Here is a 24,076-nt window from a genome sequence, read left to right on the forward strand (position 1 = left end):
ATGGAAATAGCCAACTCATACAAAAGATGGCGGCAATGGCACTGATGATTCGATATCCGGGGTATAAAACAGTAACAAGGAGCAAAGTGTGCATTATGAAATTGACCTTCAACATATTTTACATACCTTTGGGGCGAAAATATATTATTTGCCAAATATTTTCGATTCTAATGATCGAGACATTATCATTTTCTTCTAATTGCCCCATCCAAACGCGGTTTGTCACTTGCCATGAACTGTTTGACACAATTGTTTTTTTTCTTTCTGTTTGAAACCCTTATTAGGGTATGTATGTATGTATGTATGTATGTATGTATGTATATATATATATATATATATATATATATATATATATATATATATATATATATATATATATATAATAGGCACGCGGTTTGTACTTCTATGTTGCCTCGCACGGATGTTCAGTCATATACTCGACCCTCCTGCTGCTGAAATGTATTTATGGAAACTACTCCTCTGACTGAAACTGCCCTGGAAGTTGATGATTACAGAAACATGATGGTTACAAACACAATGCATATTGATGGAAGGTAAAACGACCTCGATGTCAAACCATCACATCCGCCTTTGGATTGTGATATATTTGTGTTAGAAGTTGTTCTAGTGGTGAATTCGGTGGCCGAATTATTATATTGGCTAGCAAAGTTAGTTGATTTAGAGTCCGAAGTGACAGTGTTCTCAGAGCTTTTTCCTGACGATGGGATATAGCTTGCGTTTGACGTAACAGCAGTAGACGTTGGGGACGCCGTTGAAGTTGCAGTCAAGCCACTTCCTGACCATGTCGTAGAATCTATGGTAGAAGCAGAAGAATTAGATTCCGTGGACACCGCTGAAGTTGTAGTCAGGCTATTTACTGGCGATGTGGTAGAAATGGTGGTAGAAGCAGAGGTATTATAGTTCGAGGATACCGCTGAAGTTGTAATTTGGTTATTTACTGACGATTTGGTAGAATTGGTGGTAGAAGCAGAAGTAGTAGACATCGTAATCGTCATTGAACTTGTAGCCGTCGCATTTGTTAATGTGGTTGTAGCTGTACCCAATTCTGTAGTTGTAGCTGCATTCAATCCTGTAGCTGCATTCATAAGTACTACTGAAACAAATTATATTGTCTTGGTAAATCTTTTCAACAAGTGAAAATTTCAGGATGTATTGAGATTTATAGAATGCTGATCACAATTGTCTAATTATCTACTTCTCTCCTTTCGTTTTTCTACTTATCTAAACCAAATTGATCTCTTGTAATTTTTGGAGCTGTCGGTTGATGGTCTTCATCCATGTTTGCAATCGTTAGTATAATAATGCGTCTTGGCGAAAAGATAGCTTATATTCCAATTGTGTGTACTGCAAGGTAACTGAAATTTATGTTTGTGCTACTCTAGCAATCGATGTGTTCAATATTTTCTTGTTTTTCTTGTTAATATAATTTAATATCAATGATATTCTATCAGAATCCCCATGTATGTGATTAATATTGATTTACAATTTACATATTCTAATATATCCTCTCTACATCTTAAATTCTTCTATAAGCGTGCTGCATGAATGCATGCGCTATGCTACATTTTGTATTTTTTATTTTTGTATGTACAAGATACTGTTTGTTTATACGAAATAAATAATTCACTTCTCTATAATGTATCACTCTAGAATATAAAAAGAACGGGTATATTTAAAACTATTTATTTCATTGTTCGCTTCCTCCTGTGTGATCGAGTTATTGTTTGTTCTCTGTTTAATTAACCAGATATACAATATCAATTATTTAAGTATGATATTAAAGTAATATGGGATGTAATGCAATTCGCGTTTCGACATAACAAAATCACGGTCTCTGGAATAATGTTGCATTATGAAACTTTATTGGTCAGGAGGATATAGTTTTCTTTAAAATATTTCAGCACGTTTTTTTCCCCCTACTTTTTGTCGTCTCCGTTTTAAATAAATTACATAAGACATTACTGAATTTGCCTTAATTTATTGAAACGATTCCATTTTCTTTCATATTCATTCAAATAGCATTCTTTCCTCTCCGTGGTTCTCAGGTATCGGATGTTAAGAAACATCAGTAACACTTCAAAAGGCTACCTTACACTAAATCATTATCTTTAGAAAAGATTCAATGAAAAACACACTTCTCATCAGAATTAATCAACTTACTGAAAACGTTAGGTATATTAAATTGTATTGTTGAAAATGTATTACAGATTAAGACAAAACGATGACAGAACAGCACCGGCAAATCTAGATGTACTGAACGTTCAAAGAACGTGCATTTTAGAGTCTAAATATTTTTTATTATTGCAGTTCCAGTTTGTTTTTACATGTTTCATCTTCTAGCGCTAACATCCGTATTTAATGAACTTATTGCATATATACAAATTAAAATGATATTGATTATTGCTAACGAGTACAAAACATGATGTACAGTTCCGATAGTAGAGCGGCTATCAATTCCACTCATATGCACATCTTTTTTCAGTATGATATCGGAATGTCGATTTCTAGAATAACTCCACATCAACATAAAAACATAAAGACAGGTTTTTAGTAGTGTAGCACTTGAGCGTAGCGGACAACTTAAAAATTGAAGGTTAAATAAATAAATAAAATTTAGCACTCACAATTATTCCATAACTCTACATTTCTGGACCACACATAAGAAAAACACTTGCGATCATGGATCACTCGTATTTTTATACAACAAGTACATATAATCGGACCAGCCTAGGTCAGTTAATGTGATGTGTCACTGGGCAAGGTACTTTACTCCAATTGCCTCGGCACTAAATAGCCAATGTGTGTTGCTTTGCTGTAAAGCACCAAACGAAAGAAAATCAAAATAATAGTTCATAGTCTTTGGATCACATATTAATTTTTTGATTGCACGCTGAGCTGATTGCAAATAATGATATACTGCATGCATAACAAAAATTCGATAAATGTAGCATGGTTGTGTGAAATCACCTCTGAAAAATGTATTGAATCATACGTTTTTATTGCCTACGTATGATATTCAGAGAGATTTTCTCACGTAAGGTAAATAAAGAAAAACAGTACTCGCAATGCATTCAGTTTTAAAGTACACAGAGACCACAATACAGACGCACACTCTCTAACGCAAGCACAGACGAACTAATGTTGCAGCCTGTACCAAGTACAGCATCAACTATGGTGTGATGTTAGTATCAAGGAAATTTTAGTGTTATTAAATTTCCTCAGCGCAGAAGGTGCAAACATTGTATTTTAAATCAAAAGCACAACGGATCTGATTTTGAAAGGAAATCGGATAATTTTGTGTATAAATATACATCGAGAATCACCTCACTGTCTTAAATGTACGTGAGACATGTAAAAATTAAACAAAATTATGTTTATGGCTTACATATGAGATGCGTGACACGTTCTGTAGTGTACGGGATAAACCGAGCTATATAGAAGTCCAATCGAAGAGCGTAGAAACAGATCTGCGTTAAACAATTGTTGATTCTCTCTGTGAGTGTTGCGTGTTAAAATTTGAATTTAACTACCATAGGTGCAGAAACAAACGATTGAATTTTACTAAAGATTTTTTAAAAAAATGTTAAACATATTGTAAAATGCCGACGGGGTTTCTTTACCGAACGAATCCAACCCTAGCGTTAATCCCGCTAGAAGTTATTTGTTTTCCCCTGATTTAAAACGACTTCCCTACAACTACTGTCTTTAATTGCGAAATTCCAACGCGCCTAGACTATAAATACTTTTCTCTAATTAATGCATGACCATAAATATCACAACTACACATTTACATCAACCACCAAAATACTGGGAACAATTTTCTCTACACTATCCTAGGTCAGTCAAATCATGATTTTTAACCCTCATTTCGCCTGTAACTCCTCAACATATTTACCATTATAACAATAATACAAGGCGTCTACATATAACGGAATAGTCCCTTCGCAATTATTCCATTCTATAATTATCAGTCTCCATCACAAATAATCCCCATGGAAGTCACTCAATCAATCCACACAATTAGATTTTATATTAGACTCGATTAGGGACTACACGGCTAAAGGCCCACTTATGCGGCTCTAACCTGAACTCACTAAAGGTAAACCGTATCTTCATGAGATCTAAAAACCACTGCACTCTGTGAGGCTTTCCCATAGCAAATTAACTAATTATTCGGGCTGCGGACTATTTCCCCAACACTGTCTTCCTTTAATCAACAAGTAATCACAAAAATCTAAGAAATCCCTAAAAGAGAAAGGTATAAAGGTATATACAAATGGCGCATACCTTAAATTGATTACAATATCAATATTTGTTTTGTTATGTATATTTAAGTTTTTGACTGTTAGTTTTAACTTTTCAAATTTCATTACATGTTATTGTAATGTAACAATTGTTTGCTGGACTTGACATTGTCCAATATTGAGTCCATTCCTGCTTGTCCTAATTGACTTTTTTAATTCTTTAATTTCATTTATGTAAAAAACTAATGATATCTTTATTATTCTCTATGCTTATGAGCTTATTATCAGGATTATTATTCAGGTAAACAAAGAAGGAGTAAATATGTTGGTCAGGGTCAGGGTTTTTGAGATTCCTAAGTGAATTTTGTAGGCTATTGTGTTGTAAATAAAAAAGGCTCATTAGATCATTCTAGAAGGTTATTTTTCATTAGGAAATGGTTGTTGTTAGAAAATTTGATCTGTGGTCAAACAGAGAAATATATTATCTTGTTACTGTGAAGATTTTCCCTGTCGTTCTTTAACAGCTAGCACTTTAAGTTGTATTATGTTGTGACCAGTTTGGGCTGAATTTTATTTTCTTTAAATTATTGAATTCAAGTGATTATTTGCTCTGGAAATAGAAAAGTGCTCTGATAAAATTCTTGGATAAAGACAGTCACTGGAATTTATACTGAATTCAAATATGGATTAATATTTCTGTAATTGAACAAGAGACTTTTGACGCATCATCACTTCGCGGGCCATAACAGACACGTCGTCGCCTTCAATTTTGGATCTCTTCTGGACTTGAATTGAGTTTTATTCAGGATTTGTTATTGCTAGGACTTGTGTCTTTAAATCTTGGATTATTTTGGGATTTAATTGGAAATACCGTAATTTCATTTTTTTTCCTTCATTTTTCACTTTGTATTCAAGGTAAAAAAAATTACTTGTGAAATTTTACAATGCTTGTTGTCTTCACTCTTTTCTGTTACTTATTTTAAGAGCAGAGACTCGTAACATTTTTACACGTTAATATTTGTTTTATAGATATTGAAATATTGCAAATCAGTAAGATGAACGATGAAGACTTCTGTAACTGACTGGAATATTCCAAAGCATTTTATCAAGAGATCACATACTTCTTTAATACGTATAGAGCTTACACTAGTTATAATTTGAAGTGAAAAGTGTATATCTGGCCCTAAGAAGATCACAAAGATTCTGACGTCTGATTGGTCAGTGACTGGTTCACGTCTGATGAATTATTGATTGGCTTCACTCTGAACGGTATGTTATGTTCTAACTTCGGACTGGTTTGTAATTGCTCTAATGCCTGATTGGTCATTGATTGATCTGATGTGTTTTTGCTCAATGATTGATCTGACATTTGATTGTTCAGTGATTGGTTCATTGGTCAGCGATTGATCTGACGTCCGATTGGTGAATTCTTGATATTACATCTGTTTGGTTACTGATTGGTCTATTGGTTCGTGACTGATCTAACGTCTCAATGTTGAGTAATTTCTGTAAAGTCTGGTGAGTCAGTTATTGATCTAACGTCTAGTTGGTCACTGACTGAGCTGACATAAGACGGTCAATGATTTACCTGTTATCTGATTGGTTAGTGATTGAACTAACGCCTGATCTAACGTATGCTTAGTAATTGATTTGATTTCGTTCAGTCAGCTGTTTAGATATTTTTGGAGGGTTTGAATGTGGGTGCGAGAATCGTTTGCAATTTTCTGAACCTGAGTCTATGCCTTTCACAGCTGGGTACTTACTGTATACCGGTAAACGAGGTAATGCAATCATTCCATAATAGTTTAAGACAATTTGAGGAAAATACTTAACAAAGAATTTTGTCTTTGTATTCGAAGCGTACGATAACAAAAATTGTTGAATTAAGCCCCCCCCCCCCCCAACTCTATGCCAAAATTCCCTTTTTTAAAATTATACACGCTATTAAATTGGCAAGGTAATAAAATATATAATTTATATTTGTTATTAACTTATGCCCGTTTTTCTTATTTCTTATCAACTTTTTTTAAATAGTGAAGATTGGAATGATAATTAATCAGGTAATAAGATTCCTGGATACAGTTTTCACACTAAGTATCCCGACACTCTATACATGGAGGGCACTTAAAATGCTCAGAAGACAGAGGGTAATTAGAACATGCTATACACAGAGGGTAATTACAACATGAAATACACAGAGTGTAATTACAGCACGATATACACAGAGGGTAATTACAACATGCTATACACGGATGGTCCTTACAAGAATCTATACACAGATGCGATTTAGAATGCTCAGTACATGGAGTATTCTTACAACACTATAGACGGTGAATACTTGTAGTTTGGGATATAATTTATTTAGATAAGCAAACCTGAAGCGAGCCAGTTTCTTTTCAATGATACATGATTATGCACGAGACTAAGATAATATTGACTGGAAGAGCTGAAACGAATAACCAAACATTAGAAGCAGAATAATTTTTCAGTAAGACTCGAATAGGAAATCGGTATTCGAACATTTGAACATTTGTGTATTTATCTATAGAATAGCGATGCTCAAAACCAGACTCGGCAGTCGAATGTGCTTACCATTTTCTTTAGTGATAATTTTAAAAATATATACGTCGTTGAATCCATTTTACAAGGAGACACCCCTAATCCTGCTAAATCACACGAAGTTCTAACAATCGTTCATAAAGTAATCTCCATTCAAATTTCTTCAAAGTATCATTATTCACAACATCACCATTTTTGTTTAATGTTATTTAATCGTTCGTCTAAAGACAACTTGTAGTACCCCACTTTGATAAAGCACATGATATAACACATGGAGCATATCAAAGTACAAAAGCATATCAACAAAATAACCTAATATAGAATCTGCACTTAATTCATTGCATACATGCACTCATATAATTCAGCTAAATCTGACTTCTTTTACATGTTAAAAAAAAGAAATAACCGAGTCATCGAATATATTCACGGATTTATTTTGCACTCTTGTAAAGTTACACCAAAGGTCGAATTATGCGGTTTTCTTTGTGTATAAATCACTTGATAAAGAATTTGTTAGATATGGTTTGCATTTAATTGAAGTAATTGTGAGTTTCTGACCATTTTTACCTACAGTCTGTCGAATTCAGCACAAAACAGAATGGTCCTACCGAGTATGACGATAATCAAGGGAAATAACTCTTACATTTAATTAATTAGTAGTCTTAATCGAAAACGAAATCGACTCAAGAAACCTAAAACAGCATTTAATTACATTCTGATGACAGAATTCACGCTGTCTTCAGTGCAGACTGGCCGGGAAGGGGTTAGTAGGGACGGGCGAAGGTGTCAATTAATACCAAGGTAGATAAAAATTTAATAAAAATATAGATTTCATACTTTTTTCTTTTTACTATCGTTCAGTTTTCGAATTCAATCCGAATACATTCCAAAAATAGGAACATTTGGTATACATTTCAGCCCTATTGACCGGATAACCAGTTATCTAGTTATGTTCAATATGTATGATATCATAGTGTCGCATTCGATTACACTACAATTTCGAAAACGATATGCAGCATTATAATTGTACATTGTAAACAAAATTTACTCATTAATCAAGAAAAAAAAAACACCTTCACCGAGCCTTGAATGTCGACTCCGCGTTCCAAGTATCCTGTTTTTATGGATTATTGAGATTCCCGGTACGATCTTTTTCTTCTAATTTACAACCTAAATAATATTGGAAGGATCAGTGTTTGTATCTAAATGCTTGTGTACTCCTCCACAAAACACAAAAGCTTAATTTATTAATCAATCAAGCAATTAATTACTTAGTACCTGTTATAAAAATGGCTCTTCTTCCATACCAGTTCATTTTGTAAGGTGAAATCTCCGTCTGTAATGATAATAATGGAACATAATACAGATGGAAATACACGCCATAACGAATTGAAAACAAGGATAAATATCTTACAAATATTTTCCAAAAACTAGTCAAGACCTAACTAGGAACAGATGTTAGGCGTATAAACACATCGTCACCTACCAAAAAAAAAAAAAAAGGCAAATTTATTATCTTTTCTGCCAATTTATCTTAGTATTATTCCTGAACATAGTCCGATGATTTTTATGTATTATTTTGTAACATTGATTTGAGAGTTAATTATATACCAAAATATTTTTTAAAGAAAATTTAAAATAATATTGATTTTTGCCGTTAGACTATTGCCATTATTTACTCTTAGGAGAACTGTCCTTTGTGGCTGGTTAACTTGACTTTTTTCATGCACAATTAAGTTTTAAACAAAAAGAGGCATATCTTTCTTAACGTTTTATAAGCTAAATTGGAATCCAATATAAATTATAACCAAAATTTTATGTTATGGACCCAATTTCACCAAACAATTCAAATCTTCTTCCTTAAATTGTGATTTATTAAAAATCTTTCTTTTTCCATTTATTATATATACTAGCAATGATTTCTTGCATAAAACATGAACATGCATTGGGGATGAAAAAAGATTAAGAAATTTCATTATATTTTTCTCAAAAGAGTCTTGTGCTGTCTCTAAGGAAAATATGAGTATTTACTTTAACTGAGCAATTCGTCAACTCTGTTTACAAGAATAAACATACAATGCGTTAATTATTGCACCATCTTTTGCACATTCCCCACATCGGAGAGAAATATTAATATAGTTTGAAGTATCCTAATGAAGGTAGTGTACAATATCAGTTAGATGAGAAATTTATAGAATTTTAGTGGAACCGGATCAAGATAAAATATTTTAACATCTATGGATTATTTTGGTGCTGATACTAAGTTTTTAGTTGTGTAGAATCTCTACTAGTGTCTCTTACTAGATACTACTACTAGCGTTTATTTAAACCAGAGTATACTACTAGTGTCTTCTAACAGTGTCTGCTACTAGTGTATACTACCAGTGTATTCTAATAGTGTCTACTACTAGTGCCTTTAAGCTAGTGTCTACTACTAGTATCGTCTACTAGTGTCTACTACAAATGTATATTGCTAGTTTCTACTACTAGAGTCGTCTATTGGTGTCTATTATATGTATCTAATACTAGTGTCTACTACATGTACCTGCAGCTAGTTTCTGCTACTAGTGTCGTCTTGCAGTGTTTACTATTAGTGTCCAATACTAGTGTCTTCTTCTAGTGTCTACTACTAGTGTCTTCTGCTGCTATTTCTACTGAAGCGAAAAACCATATAGACGGGTAAGCAGGTCAGTGAGGTTGTTTGGAGAATCTTCCGACCAGGACTATTTTTTTTACAATGCCCTGACCAGGGACACATTTGACTTTGGTCATTGTTCGTGCAGTTTAATTTTTGTGCCTTTTCTTTTTTTTTTAATCGTGTGACGTCATTATTGGTCCTATTGTGTAACGAAATTCATTCTCTGTTAGACAGAAGCAAGAATAACAGATAATGGGTCCGTCAGATGTATTTATAGTCTTTGTGTAGAACGAAGACTTCCGAAAGTACGTCGTCATCACTATTCTTCTTACTTTAACGTTTTCGCGTTTGCAAAGGACTATGTTTCTATGTAATTGATTCTTCGTTGGAAAACACAACAAACCACATTCAGGGAAGAATTCGAAGCTTTAACAGATTTATACACCATGTATACTCTCAACCACCTCGGTTGAATTCTTAAACTTCAGATACGTTACTATTTTATACTTTTAATCCGCCCACTGCCCTGAAAAAGCACATAATTACGGTTAACATGCCATCTTCAGTTATATTACAAGGAGCCGAATCTAAAATTAATGCTGCATTTGTCTCTTTCAACCATTTAAGTTATAATCTGTTATAAGTTTTTGCAAAACGTCAACAGCTGGATAGTCAAGAACATCACTACAGTAGAACAGTTCAATAGGGTTAACTGGTGCACACTCTAGTTTTTCATGTTACAAACGCTAGCGAGGCGAATTACACATATTTGAATTGATGGGCTGAAGCTCTAGTTCTTGCACCAGTTATTTTCCCTGACAGCATTACCGAACATTTGCATTTCCATTAGATTGCAATATTACATATCTTAAAGCAAACAACATTCACGCAAAATTTTAAGATTGTATAACATAGATGCACAGTTCAAAAAAGAAAATAATCGTATTTGAGCTCCTTAATTTTATTTTGTATGTATGTATGTATGTATGTGTGTGTGTGTGTGTGTGTGTGTGTGTGCGTGTTTGTAAAAAGCTCTTTACACTATGCATTTCTAATTACATTGATTGGAATATAGTACGGAAGGTTTGCGGTTTGTTCAATTTGTACTTTCAAAAATGAACTGTCGACACATCCGATCAGCGGCATGTGAAGATGGCTAGAAATATCGCACGGTTAAACTACTCAGGTAATTTTGTTCGGAAACAGATAAGACGCATAATCTAATGTACAACAATTGGTTGGGAAAGAGCAAATCAAAGTCCACTTGCACCTGAATAATTTGAACCACGGCGTGCTGAAAACAGAAATTCAGGTGTAAACAGGCCGACATGAAGAGTAACTTCAGTAATCAAACATAATCTGATAGAGATATATTGTTCAAGGAGTAACTACGTGGAGAGAGAGAGAGAGAGAGAGAGAGAGAGAGAGAGAGAGAGAGAGAGAGAGAACCACTTGAAACGAAAACTCATGGCTGCAGAAATTTTAAGAGAAGTTGAGATGAGTGTTTCTTTCTGAAAATCCATGTCCCACTTTAAAGGACGCCACTCCTTGACACACTCAGGATAAGATTAGTCATCCAGGTCGACACATAAGTCTTATCATTTAATAAAGATAAACTGTTGAATTCTGCCAAAAGATACTACTACTACTATTACTACTACTACTTATTACTATTATTATAATGACATGTAGCGATGTATTGTTTCCCTTTTGGAACCTCTTGCTTCTTTGCTCATTTACTGCAGTGTTTACCTTATCGCAAAAACGAAACATTTTTCTTTCACATGATCAAAATACTTTCTATCATGAAAACGAAACACTTTTCATCATAAGAACAAAATACTATCAATCACGCAAACAAAATACTTTCCATCATGAAAACAAAATACTTACCACCACAAAAACAAAATACTTTCCATCATATAAAAAAATACTTTCCATCATATAAAAAATACTTTCCATCACGAAATAGCACAACTAGAATATGTGAATATTAATATAATATTAATATAAATATTCTTGATCATACATATCGTCAAGATCGTCACCGTCGTCAAGTGACTTTGTTCTCTTCATCATTATAATGGGAAGAGAGCATATCACAACCGAAAATAGCAACAACAACGATAGCTAAAACTGATGTGGCAAATGTTAATCCTTCAGATTAAAAGGACGTACATTGATTCTTGTAACTGCGCCACCCAGCGTAGACCTCAGAACCGCGGAGACGAAAAACGAGTGGCTAAACCAAATTATTAGTAGTTGACTTTATTCATTTTATGGCAATTTTTCAACATGTTTAAAAACCTTATTCTGATCGAGCGAGGGAGCTTGAGGGCCATGTATGTCGCGCTAGGTGGTCTTTGACACGGAGAAAGCTGTGTACCCGAAGCAACCTGACCACATGGCTGGATGTCCACTGATTTTTGTATCTACAAATCTCGCAAAGTGAACATGTAGCCGCAGAGACGTACTGTGAGTGTGCATAACAGTGAGTATTAGAAGAAGCATCAGTAGTAGAAGCAGTAGTAGCAGCATCCTTAGAAGTGGTGGTAGTAGTAGTAGTAGTAGTAACAGCAGCTGCATTAATGATAGTAGTAGTAGTAGTAGTAGTAGTAGTAGAAGCAACTTTATTTGTATCTGTAGTGTTAGTAGCAACATGAGCAGTAGCTGAGACAGTAATATTAGTAGTAGTAGTAGTAGTCCTCGTAATAGTCAAGGAAGCAGCAGCATTGATAGTAGTAGTAGTAGTAGTAGTAGTAGCAGTAGTATGAGAAATACAAAGGCAGCGGCAACAGTAGCACTCGTAGTAGTACTAGTATTATAGGCAACTGTATTAGTATGAATATCACCGTTATGAACAACAGAGGCAGTAATGGTAGTAGAAGTAATTCTTGTAGTATTAGAAGCAGCCGTGGTAACTGCAGTAGCAGTAGTAGTAGTAGTGCTATGAGTAGTACGAGGGCAGAATGACTAGCAGTAGCATAGACAGTAGTCATAGCAGAACAGCAGTAGCATTAATACAGACGTCAGTGGGAGTCGTATTATGGCAGCAGTAGTCGTAGTAGAGCAGTAACATTAATACCGGCAAAAGAGGTAGTTTTAGTAAAGCAGCAGCAGTAGTATTAGTGTATGCCTTAGTGGTAGTTGTAGTAGGAGTATTATTAGTACAGACAGTAGTGGTAGTCGAGCAGCAGTAGAAGTAGAAGCGGTAGTAGTACTGTAGTAGTTAGTAGTACTGTAGTAGTAATCGTGGCATCAGTAATATTGGGATCGTAAGTAGTAGCAATACTCTTTGTAAACCAATTGTTTAAAAGGAAGCAACAAAAAAGACATATCAGACAGAGGGAAAATCTTGATGCTGAAGAGGTGTTAAATTTACTTACTCTTTTTCCTTCTTGTTGAGTTGAGAATTTTCTCAATTCCTTCAGATGTAAAATTCTGTTTAAAGTTCTCTCTCTGTGAATGAATGTAATTTTGTCGAACTTCATCGACCTGCGTTATCACCGCCAGGTAAACCCGATAAATCAGCCAATGAATTTGTTGCAATTCTAAAACAGAGATAGACAGCAGAAAGCCGAATTTCAAACTGCGGACATGTATGATGTTGGGATTATCTTTGTTCATACTTGTGCTCGAAAATGTACCTCAACCGTAGATTATGCCTGAAATAATTTTCCTCATACGTACTTATATGTAAACACATAAATCATGATTTTGTTTAAAATTAATTTTTCAAGGATATAGATTTTATTATGTTAAGGATTCGATTTGTGAGCATGTAAGGATTTAAGGAGACTTAGGATATAATTTAAGGGGTACATAATTGTACGTGGAAAAGGACCTTCCTATATGGCCTTGACATGAATTTGTGTTACAAATTTAAACCATGTCTTTATGCTATTTTTTTTTTTGCACATTTTACTGAGGACGGACGCTTTGAATCAACGAGTAATAAGGACCGTATTTAATATATTATTGCATTTGTTTAATTGCCTGATTGGGAAATTTCGAATAATGATCAGTATTGTGTGTAATAGAATACAACAAACCATCTTATGGATACCAAACTCAGTTATAAAACAACCATCTTATGGATACCAAACTCAGTTATAAAAAATGGGGTATGAATACAGTTGCATACGCTTGCAGAAACTTCAAAAACATTTAAATCTTCACAAGTACAAGCCCTTCGGTTAAATATCAAGCATAAATAGGATGCGCGGGAGTTTCTAACCACTTTACGTCATTTGCTTCGTCACATCATCGTCATCGCTGCCATTATCATCAGCATCACCACAGCAAAAATCGTGATCATCGTCGTCGTTTTCATCATCATCATCATCATCATCATCATCATCATCATGAGGCATATAATTATCACAACAAGAAGAAAGACAAGAGGGAGCAGTTAATTATTTATCATCATGCAGATGTAAGAAGCAGTACAATGGTATTGGTTTCAGGTATCTATATAATGACTGTATACTAATGTAACAATTGTAAAAACGACTCCGGTGGTCATGCGGTTAGAGCGTCCGCCTCGGATCCGGGAGGTCGTGGGTTCGATCCGCGGCCGAGTCATACCAAAGACCTATACAAATGGTACTAACAGCTGCCTCGCTTGGCGCTCAGCATTACGAGGTTAGTATTTGGACTGGTCAGCCTGGTGTCAGGATAATGTGACTGGGTGGGACATCATGCTACATGTATGCGGCATGAAGCCCCAGTGCTAGATATCACTATAAACTGCCACACTGCAGACATCATAGCGATACAACTGAAATGTTTTTAAACCTACGTTAAAAATCAAAAACACACATACACACAAAATTGTGAAAAAGATATGGATATATTTTAATTCAACGCCTGTTGGTATGATTCTTTGGTCTAAAACTAAGTTACATAAAAGAGCGAAAACAAACAAGATTTGTAAAATTCAACAAATAATTTATTTTCCTAGAATACAAAGTGAAAATTTAAAAAGATGTTACAGTATTGTGAATGAAATCACAAGTAGCCCTAAACGTTCTATCACAAGTCCAAATGTATGAAGTCCCAACTGAATGCCAGTGGTATTCCAAATAAATTCTGATACTGAATATGTTAATGTGCACGTAGTCTCGAAACATGCTAATGTGAAAATGGCCTAGAGTACAATGATGTGCGAATGGTCTTCTGATGTATTGCAATAATATAATGAAAAAAAATGATCTTGTCTGAATTCGCTATGACTCGAAATAAATGTTCCAGTCCGAGACTTTGTTTGAGCACTTTGTCATTCATTCCAGTGAACAACAATTTGAATAAGTAAATAAATCCAACCAAACTAACATTTAATGCAAGAATGTGTAATTTTTCAAGTAAACAACATAATATAAAAATGTAAGACACAATAACAGGACCAGGATAGAGGTCGGTCACCTTTATAAAACATTCAAATTTGTCAACAATTTTAGGAATTTTCAAAACAAAATTTGAGTGTTGTAGACTCACGTTCAAATAAACATATTTACTTCCATTGATAATGATCTGAATATATATTCTATAACCTTAGAGAAATATTAGCTGTATATTATGTGTGTTTTTTTTTACAAAATAAATGGTATGTGAGAAAGCTAGCTGGTAGCTTTTCGTGGATCGGTGGTTTTTTCCGGGGTTTTCCTGGATTTTTCTCAACCATTTATAATGTCCGCCATGTAAAGCCTGTCTTGTGCTGAAAAAAAGCATTAAACCCTATAACAACAGGAACAACAACAACACAATAAATGTGTCAGGTTTACCATTGCCTTGATTTTGCACAAGTCAAGTACAAAATACAGATATACAAAACATATAATCATGAAGTAAACAAAACAAATAGTACAAATTAAATATATATAACAATATATTGACGGTAGATTTTGAATAGTCATTACTCGATCTACTGAGAGAATCAGTCGTATCAATTTTATTAACGTCCAATCCTGCTCACCTAAATTTTGGTTACGACTGAATGGGACAAGTTTCAATGATCCTGTTCAAAGATTATTCTCGTGGACACCACGTGTGCAAAGAAGCGGGTGATGGTGGTGGTGGCGGTGAGGCAGAGCCGGCGTGCCTCCCTCCCCCCGAAATGAGCACAAAATAACTGCAACGCTTTCTAATCTAAATATTCTTTACAGTTTGTTAAAAGTATGTACCGTAAACGCTTAAAATGCAAGTTTCCAGGGGCTTTCCTTGGCACCTATCAGGAGGTCCATGCCACAGACCCTAAACGACCATGTTTAAGCCTAATCTCCTCCTCAAATGATATTTCTGGAGCCACTCCTGTCAAATATAGTCAAAATTAAACAGACAGTAAGACCTCGATAACTCGAATATCGATCACTCTAATACTCGGCATCACGCAAATGATTTGATCAATCCAGCTATAAAGCTTTTCTTATCACTGAGACCTTGAATACAAAATAAACAAAACCTGGAAACAATAATTCGGGCCGGCATAGTGTGAGGTTTCATTTTCGTTATCTTCGACCGCTCCGGTGGCCTAGTGGTTAGAGGTCGTGGGTTCGAACCTAGTCCGAGTCATACCAAAGACTTACCAAAATGGTACTAACAGCTGCCTCGCTTGGCACTCAGCATTAAGAAGCTAGTGTTAGGACTGGTCGGCCTGGTGTCAGGATAATGTGACTGGGTGGGACATCATGCTACGTGTCTGCGGCATGATGCCCCAATGCTAGACATCATTATAAACTGCCACACTGCAGACTGAAAATTTTTTAAAGCTACGTTAAAAATCCTAATCACACACATCGTTATCTTGGAAACACCTCGTTCCACATCGACCCTTGACATATGTAGCTAGAACGAACGCACCCGTGCGGATGAAACAGTTACTGCCCTACGCAGGTAAAATTAATTGATCAATGAGAGCTCGCTACGTCACCCAATAGGTACTCAGTAAGACACTTCAACGATATTCACAAGCATAGGCTCGAAATTAATACTTGAGAAGTCAAGTCTTCCGATTATCATCTGCGATGGCACGAAGAAAACCCGAGAGAAAATGGCAGCTAATAAGGCCAATAAGAAAGTCAAAGAATTAGAGAAATGTTTCAAGACAAAGAGGATAGAGACAGGTGAAGGATCGTCCCTTGAATTCTCGTACAGAATGTCAAAAATACCACGAGAATGTTATCAGGCATAACAGCAGTGATGATAGCACTAAACGGACTAAACCAGAATCCATACAACGAATTTACTCCCTCAAGACAAACGGGTACAATGGATACATATTACGACCAAGAGGAACCCGACATATATTACCACTCATGGAAATAACCGTTGCAGGAGAGACAGTTACAGTAAAGGGTCCAACACCCATCTTGCGGAAAATAAAAAATTAAGAAAATGGAGAGGTACACTTATCTGACATCTCACTTGATATACAATTACAATCAACAGTAGAAAATTTCGAGAAAAAAATTCAACATCAAGGTGATAACATCAAGATTAGCAACTATTCTCTTAACCACAATACACAATGGAATAATATTACTGGTAATAGAAAAGAGGAAAACGATAGACGTGAAAAGAGCATTCTTTCTACATGGTTTTCTGACTAAAGCATTGTACAAGGGATGTATTTATCGTAGAAAATGTAATAGATGTGGTCAGAGAGGGGATACTCCACACAAGTGCCCTAAAAACAAAGAGATCCAAGCAGAGGCCACAGAAATGAATAAGGAACAGAAATTGACGATGACGAAACTTCAAAACAACAATCCGAAAAGAAACGAAAACAAAACGAAAAAAAAAAAACAACAACAAAAGAAACCCCACCCTAAAACAGCAACAAAGAGAACAACAACAACTAATAGAAATACAAAACAACAAGGGTGTCAAAAGGAAAACCAAAAAGAGCAACAAAGAATAGAAGAAAGAACAAGGGAAGAAGCCAATCCGAAAAAAAAACAAAGAACAAGAGAACAAACAACAGGGAAAACAAAATCAACAAGAACAAAGGCAGGTATCAAAAACATCAAATAACAACAACAACAGGGACAAAAACAACAGAATCATATGAATGTACTCGACAGCAACAGAAGAACAAGAAAAAGAAATAGAAAGGGAAAGAATTAAAAGAAGAGCTGAAAGGAGACAAAAGAGAGAGGAGGAATATAGAATGATGGAAGCGTATCTACTAGAATATGATGAATGTTAGATTTAAAAAAAACAACACAACGACAAATTATCTATACAGACATTTCGTCAACAAATTAATTACCCTCCCCCCCCCCCCCGACAAAAACACAACAACAACAAAGCAAAACATAAACAAACAAAACATAATTTAGCACAAACAGTAAAATTACTGCCATTGTTAAATATAATAGTAGGGTAGGGGGCCTCCCTAAATGGTCTGAAAAGATCACCCAGAGAGAGTAACCCCGCCCCCCGCCCCAAAAAAGAAATTAATACTTGCAACAAACATTTAAATTGGAAACAAATGATGTGCGACTTGTATCGTTGTTTACAGAGGCTGTTACGATTTTACACGTAACTATTTCACAGAAAAATGTAGATCTGGTTAGATCAGCTTCTTCCCGATACATTCAATCGTATAGCAAATGATACGTATGCCAAGGGCCGATGGGAAACAAAGTGAATAGATAATAATTGACTTAGGTGGCGCTCTACAGTTTAGTATTTTGCATAGGGGTTCGCATTCTAAAGAAAAATAATTTCCCCGGCTTTCCTCACTGGTTATACTGGCTATGTAAAAAAAAACAAACTTGTATATCTTATGTATAATTCATCGAACCTTTAATTCCCTTTATTTTGATGTATAATTGATTGTTGTAATATGGGTTATAGAGTATACAGCTTGGCTTTACTCCAGATGTGCACCTTTCAAAAAAGTGCTAGCTCTACTTGGTCATTTTCAATTCCTGAACTTCAGAGGTAAATTGTATAAAAAAGAGCCGATAACATTGTTTTACATTTTATATATTTGGTAATTCATTCATTGCACTTTCAGAAGCTGTATTATCTAGTCAGGCAAGATTCATTTTCCCTATTTTAATAGCTGCTATGGATAGTGTACTTTAGACTAATTCAGGCTGATTTGTTTGCACAAGGGAGCAGTCATTTTAGTTAGCAGTGTATTTAAATCATGTACAATTTCTAAAAGTACAATATCCAAAGAAATATCACCCACATTAAATTAATGTAGCATAGAGGTGTGCCAACATTCTCTCCATTGTGCATGTTGTAAATGCAAACAACTTCACGTTAAATACGTCACTCTCTCAAAAGTACATAATAACTGGTGAGGCCCCCTTATCAAGATGTTGTAGCCAGTGCAGAGCTCCCAAAGGGCACACACTAGAGAATCATAAAGTCCTGATATAGAAAACATTTCTCCGCACAAATGCCGCAGTCTTGTCCGACTAATGCTTGTATTAAGTTTCGATATTCAGGCAGGTGCAATATTAGTGTGCATTTAATGAGCGTCCAAACCAGGCGTACCTGGATTTAGCTGAATAGTGGGTAATGGGGTTTTGAAACGCCTGATCATTTTCGGGTTTTCCAACCCGAAACCACTTTTAGGTTTCACATAAATTTTTCCCAGTCCGTAATTTGATTTTGCGCGCGATTGCTTTCCGCGATTGTGGCCTGCGTGAGTTCGAGATGAAGCCCATGTCATGCGTTTCGGACTGCGGAGACGGTGGCCGTCCACACAGCAATTTTGATAGTGCCCCGTTACTTTTTTATACTGCATGTAAATCATTTACCTGTTTCGTCCTCGGCGTCGGGCTGGTGGGCTCATGCTCCCGTAAATATCAACTGGCATTTTGCGTATGTTGTAAGCGTAGTTTCTAAATGAAAATGCAAAATTAACAAGTGTCAATGTAAAATCAACAAGTGACAATGTAATATCAACAAGTGACAAAGTGACAATGTAACATCAACAAGTGACAATGTAAAATCAACAAATGACAATGTAAGATCAACAGGGGACAATGTAAAATTAACAAGTGACATTGTAGTATCAACAAGTGACAACGTAATACCAATGGTGAACTTTTGTTGCTTCCCGTGAGTGCATGAAGTGCTTTAACAGCAAGATGAACACATATTGACCCGTCTGCTCGAGTTTGTAACGGCAGCGTTGAATAAAAAAGCAAGCTACCACGTAAACGACTTCACGTGACGGTGCAAATCCGTACGGGTCAGAATACACAATATGTCAATCCGTTACCACGTATGCGATCCAATGGGACCGAAGTTCTATTCTTAAATCGATGTTAACAATGCCGATTTTCGACATGTGGAGGATCATTGACGCAAGTTTATCCCCCACGAAGACGTGTCGGAAATATGATTGATTTTGTCATCGGGATTAAATTAAAACTGATCACCTGTGATGCCACAACCAAAAGGTATCTTCTACTCGGAAGCATTTAGTTACGGGACATGGGTAGTCGAAGACTTTTCCATTTTTCAAGAATTAACAATAGCCATCCCGGATGCGATTCGTACCCCGAGAGCTGGAGCTCCCAACAATTCTGGAATGGCCGTGCAAAACATAAATATTCCACCGCTCTCTTGCATTTGCGTCACCTTTGACTCTGACAACTTTAATGTTTTCGGCGTGTTCTTTTGTTTAGCTTCTTTCAACATGTTGTGTTTGAGTTAGTTACCAGGACAAATTTCCAGTTATTTTTTTCGGAAAAATCCTCAGTGTGAGTGCGCGTTCGTTTTTGTTTTTTCATACTTGTGATTTTCGCAAGGTGGCGGTTTTATGCTAAGATCCGTAACTTCATGATACGACATTATATTTTTAACTGTGCTGTTTAATTAGAAGAACTATAAGTTTTGGAAGGTCTATATCTGCTTTCCACAGGCGCGACAGTGACTTTCTGTCGGCTACATGTGCCCTCCAGCAACAAAAGCTTATGAGAAGGGATCACATCAATGCATTTGTGATTAGCACCAGCCATATTCACATGTGAAGTTAATACTTGTGGACCACGGACTATTTAACGAGGTTCAGATGTTCCAACGAAAAGTAATCGGTCGAGAACAACATAGTGACATCCTTCTGAGAAATCTGCAGATCCGTGTCAATATTTTGATCCAGGTCACAGTTCCAGGTCACAGTTCGTGATATGCAAGTGCAGCTAGACTGGTTTACCGATCAAGTCAAATATCTTCGGATGATTCCTGATGGCCGTTTAACTGCAGATAAACGTCAGTAGTGAATAGGGATACCCTACGGACAATGGGAATTAGCATTAAAAACACCCTTGGGACACTCTACGGACAATGGAAATTTAACATGGCGAAAAATCGTGGGACAATCTACGGACAAGGGGAATTTAACATGGGAATAAATCGTGGGACAATCTACGGACAAGGGGAATTTAACATGGGATTTTTTTAAAAAAATTTTTAAAAAAAAGGGGTAGGCAATTCAAAGACTATCTCTTTTCGAGAAATATGGCTGGCCCTGAAAAGGGCCTTTGGGTTTTCTTCTTCTAATTTCTTCTTTTCCTCCACCAACTTCTTATTTTAGCTCCAACACTCTTTCTCTTCTTTTTTTTCTCCTTCTCTTCTTTCTTATCTTCCTCCTCTTCTTCTTTCTTCCTCTTCTCATTTTCCTCTTCTTTTTCAATTTTTTCGTTCCATGTTCTTATTCTTATCTTTTCCTCTTCATCCTCCTTCTCCTCCTTGATCTCTTTCATGACACCACTAATCTTGTCCTTTGCTTTCCTTAAATTGTTAATTTCCATCTTCACACGATGGGGACTATAGGAATAATGGTCTTCAACCAGTCTTATTAGCATCTGTTCCATTATTCCTAAGTTGTCTAAAACGTCTTGCAAGGTTTGTAATTTGTCCATTTGGTTTGACGCCATCTTCTTCTTTGTATTCTTTGCAGAATGGTTTGAACAACTAATACTGTGGGTTCTTATACGAAAAGCGCGAACGTGAAGGAAAACATCCCCCTAAAACATAAAATGGATCTTACCTAGATGATGACCAACATCGCGCGGACGTGAAGGAAAACATCCCCCTACTTTCTCATTTTATATAATATAACCCTAACTATACTCTCCACATTTGCTAAGAAACCCATAATCTACTATTCACACAAACATACCTGAGCTCTTACAAACACACAAACACATACACTTCCACTATTAATAAAGAGTTAGTGTTTATTTTCACACTACTCTACCTACACACATTGGCAAATTAATAGTTATTTCTTTTCTAGAGTATTGGTTAGCCCTGAAAAGGGCTGTTTTTGTTTGGAACTTCATGGACACCTGGTTAATGGTGGCACCTTCCAGGCCTGGCGCCACATACACATCTTATCCCCCAGTTACTTTTTACCTTTTGGGGGGAGAGAGCAGAGGCAGGATATGTCGCTTCAGAATCCCAATTTTCACTCTCTGGGATTCTGAAATTTTTTCTTCTCTCCTTTTCCTCCTCCTCCTCTTCTTTATATCTTCTTTCCTCCTCTTCTTTTTTTCTTCTTTCCTCCTCTCTTATCCTTCCCTCCTCGACAATGGCTTCAGCGGCCAGTTCATTTAATATGCGCCTGGCATATTCCAGATGCACATGAAGTTCCAACAGTTTCTCCAGTCTCGTGTTCATTTTTGGTGTTGATCAATCAACAAGGGTAGCTGGACTGCCGAACGAGTTTCATTTTATACTGAAAGCGCGGACGTGAAGGAAAACATCCCCTAAAAACATAAAATTCATCTTACCTAGATCATGACCAAGAAACAACAACAACGCGCGGACCTAAAAGAAACACTCACTCACGTTTTTATGCTACCCATCACTTCAATAGACTATCCACATACGCAAGGCAATCCAATCTAACCCCAAATATACACCTCAAACAGCCAAAAAACTAACATCATTTTAATCTACTATACACATCAATCTATTTTTTCACTTACAAACACAATTACACAAACACACAAACTCATACCCTCACATTCTTTAAGAAAGAGTTAGTTTTTATTTTCACACTACTCTACCTACACACATTGGCAAATTAATAGTTATTTCTTTTCTAGAGTATTGGGTAGCCCTGAAAAGGGCTGTTTTTTGTTTTGCTATGGCATTCTTTTTTAGTTTCTAAGAATGCGATGTCCTCTGAGGATAGACTTTCTGGCAATAGGTCTGCTTCTTCGGAAAGAGAAGAAGAATTCTTTGGTGTCGATACGACAATCGACAAAGCCTCTGTCAGCTTCAGGTTGTTGCTGCTGCTGTTGTTGTTGCTGCTGTTGCTGCTGTCTCTGAAGTCTGTACTTCTCTGTCCATTCTTCTTTCTCCTTGTTCATTTCTTCTCTGAAGAGCTCTTCTATCAGGTCTTCAGTGATTTTTAACATTCTCACATTCTCTATTTCTTCTGGCTTCGGTATCAGACTGTGTCTGACCCTATGCAAATTCACGTAGGCTTCGTTGAGCTTAGCTAGTTTGGAGCACATCTTCTTAGGAGGATGAGTCGACAATGGATGGCTAGACTGGGAACAACCCGGTTCTTAAAGTTAAAGCGCGGACGTGAAGGAAAACATCCCCCACACGGTTTTCGAGCCGCAACGTTCTTGAGTGGGATAGTAAGAAATGAAAGAGCATCAATCCAATATTCTTATAGCTAAACAAACCACAAAGGCATTTTTTTCAAAACACAACATTTTTATTCAAAAATCACTTAACACTAAACAACAACAACTCTAACATTTTTTAACATTAATCCAACACTATAACATCTAACATTTTTTTTCAAATCACAAACATTTTTTTCTTCAAATACGATCTACTTTAAACAAGGCTGACAACGTTGTGAATGAAATTGTGATTTCCACTGTTGGAAATCATTAGGCCATTGATGGACACTACGTTTCCTAGCTTGAGACAAAAGATAAGCATAATGGTCACAAAACCATCGATCTACTTTCACATCGTTTCTAGCAGAAGAACGAGGATCAAAATGAGTCACTAAATGTTCTAAGGAATAGCCCAGGCTGCGATGATGCAGAAAATACACACAGTACTGTCCACACACCAAGGAATCTGTGCCTTGTAATTTCACGTTATTGAATCGGGTGGTTTGAGCATTTCTTCTCATAAAGTCGATGATATCGTCTTCCAAAGGGGGCAATCCGTACGAATCGAAATATTCCACACATCCTTCTTGAGGAAAGTAGACGGCTACCCAGTGGGTTCCTGGGAGATGACTTTCGTCCGTGTTGATCAAGTAAGCTTGATGGTCTTTAGGTTTGCGATGAGGGAGTTCATCTTTAGCACAGACGACAGGATTCCAAGAAGCCGTATACGAACTATGGTTCAAAAGGTAATAAAGTTCCCAGGTATCCATTGATTTGTGTTTTTTTTCTTCTTCACAGGTAATAATAAGTCGTCAATTCGATCCTGACTTTTTGCTTGAAAATGTCTGACGAATAAACGGTTATTCGTTCTGTTTCCTCACTCTGATTCAGGAGAGCTTCGATACGATGGATCTCTTGAGTGGTTAATGGTGGACAAGAATGTTCACGCAAGTCTTTATACCACTGGTGCAACACGTCTTTGTTTGAGATGAGACTCC

General features: G+C 36.1%; 1 protein-coding gene across 2 annotated transcripts in view; it reads right to left on the reverse strand.

Annotated features, from left to right (window-relative positions):
- Positions 1 to 329: 329 nt before the first annotated feature.
- The window catches only part of LOC149798037 (uncharacterized), a 120,986-nt gene continuing 97,239 nt past the window's right edge, over positions 330 to 24,076 (reverse strand). Inside the window, exons 7-10 of one of the 2 annotated variants that reach the window (XM_089963127.1) lie at positions 19,242 to 19,325; positions 12,849 to 15,178; positions 8,103 to 8,160; positions 330 to 1,114 (exon numbers count right to left, since the gene is read on the reverse strand). In XM_089963127.1, the coding sequence (XP_089819253.1) occupies positions 952 to 1,114; positions 8,103 to 8,160; positions 12,849 to 13,089 (462 nt within the window). In that variant the 5' untranslated portion in view covers positions 13,090 to 15,178; positions 19,242 to 19,325 and the 3' untranslated portion in view covers positions 330 to 951. Of the gene's footprint in view, positions 1,115 to 8,102; positions 8,161 to 12,848; positions 15,179 to 19,241; positions 19,326 to 24,076 lie in introns of those variants that run through there. The other variant, XM_089963126.1, reaches the window with a different exon arrangement.

The sequence above is a fragment of the Sinohyriopsis cumingii genome, chromosome 6 (assembly GCF_028554795.1).
Source record: "Sinohyriopsis cumingii isolate HCF-2022 chromosome 6, ASM2855479v2, whole genome shotgun sequence".
In the NCBI taxonomy this organism is placed as follows: domain Eukaryota; kingdom Metazoa; phylum Mollusca; class Bivalvia; order Unionida; family Unionidae; genus Sinohyriopsis; species Sinohyriopsis cumingii.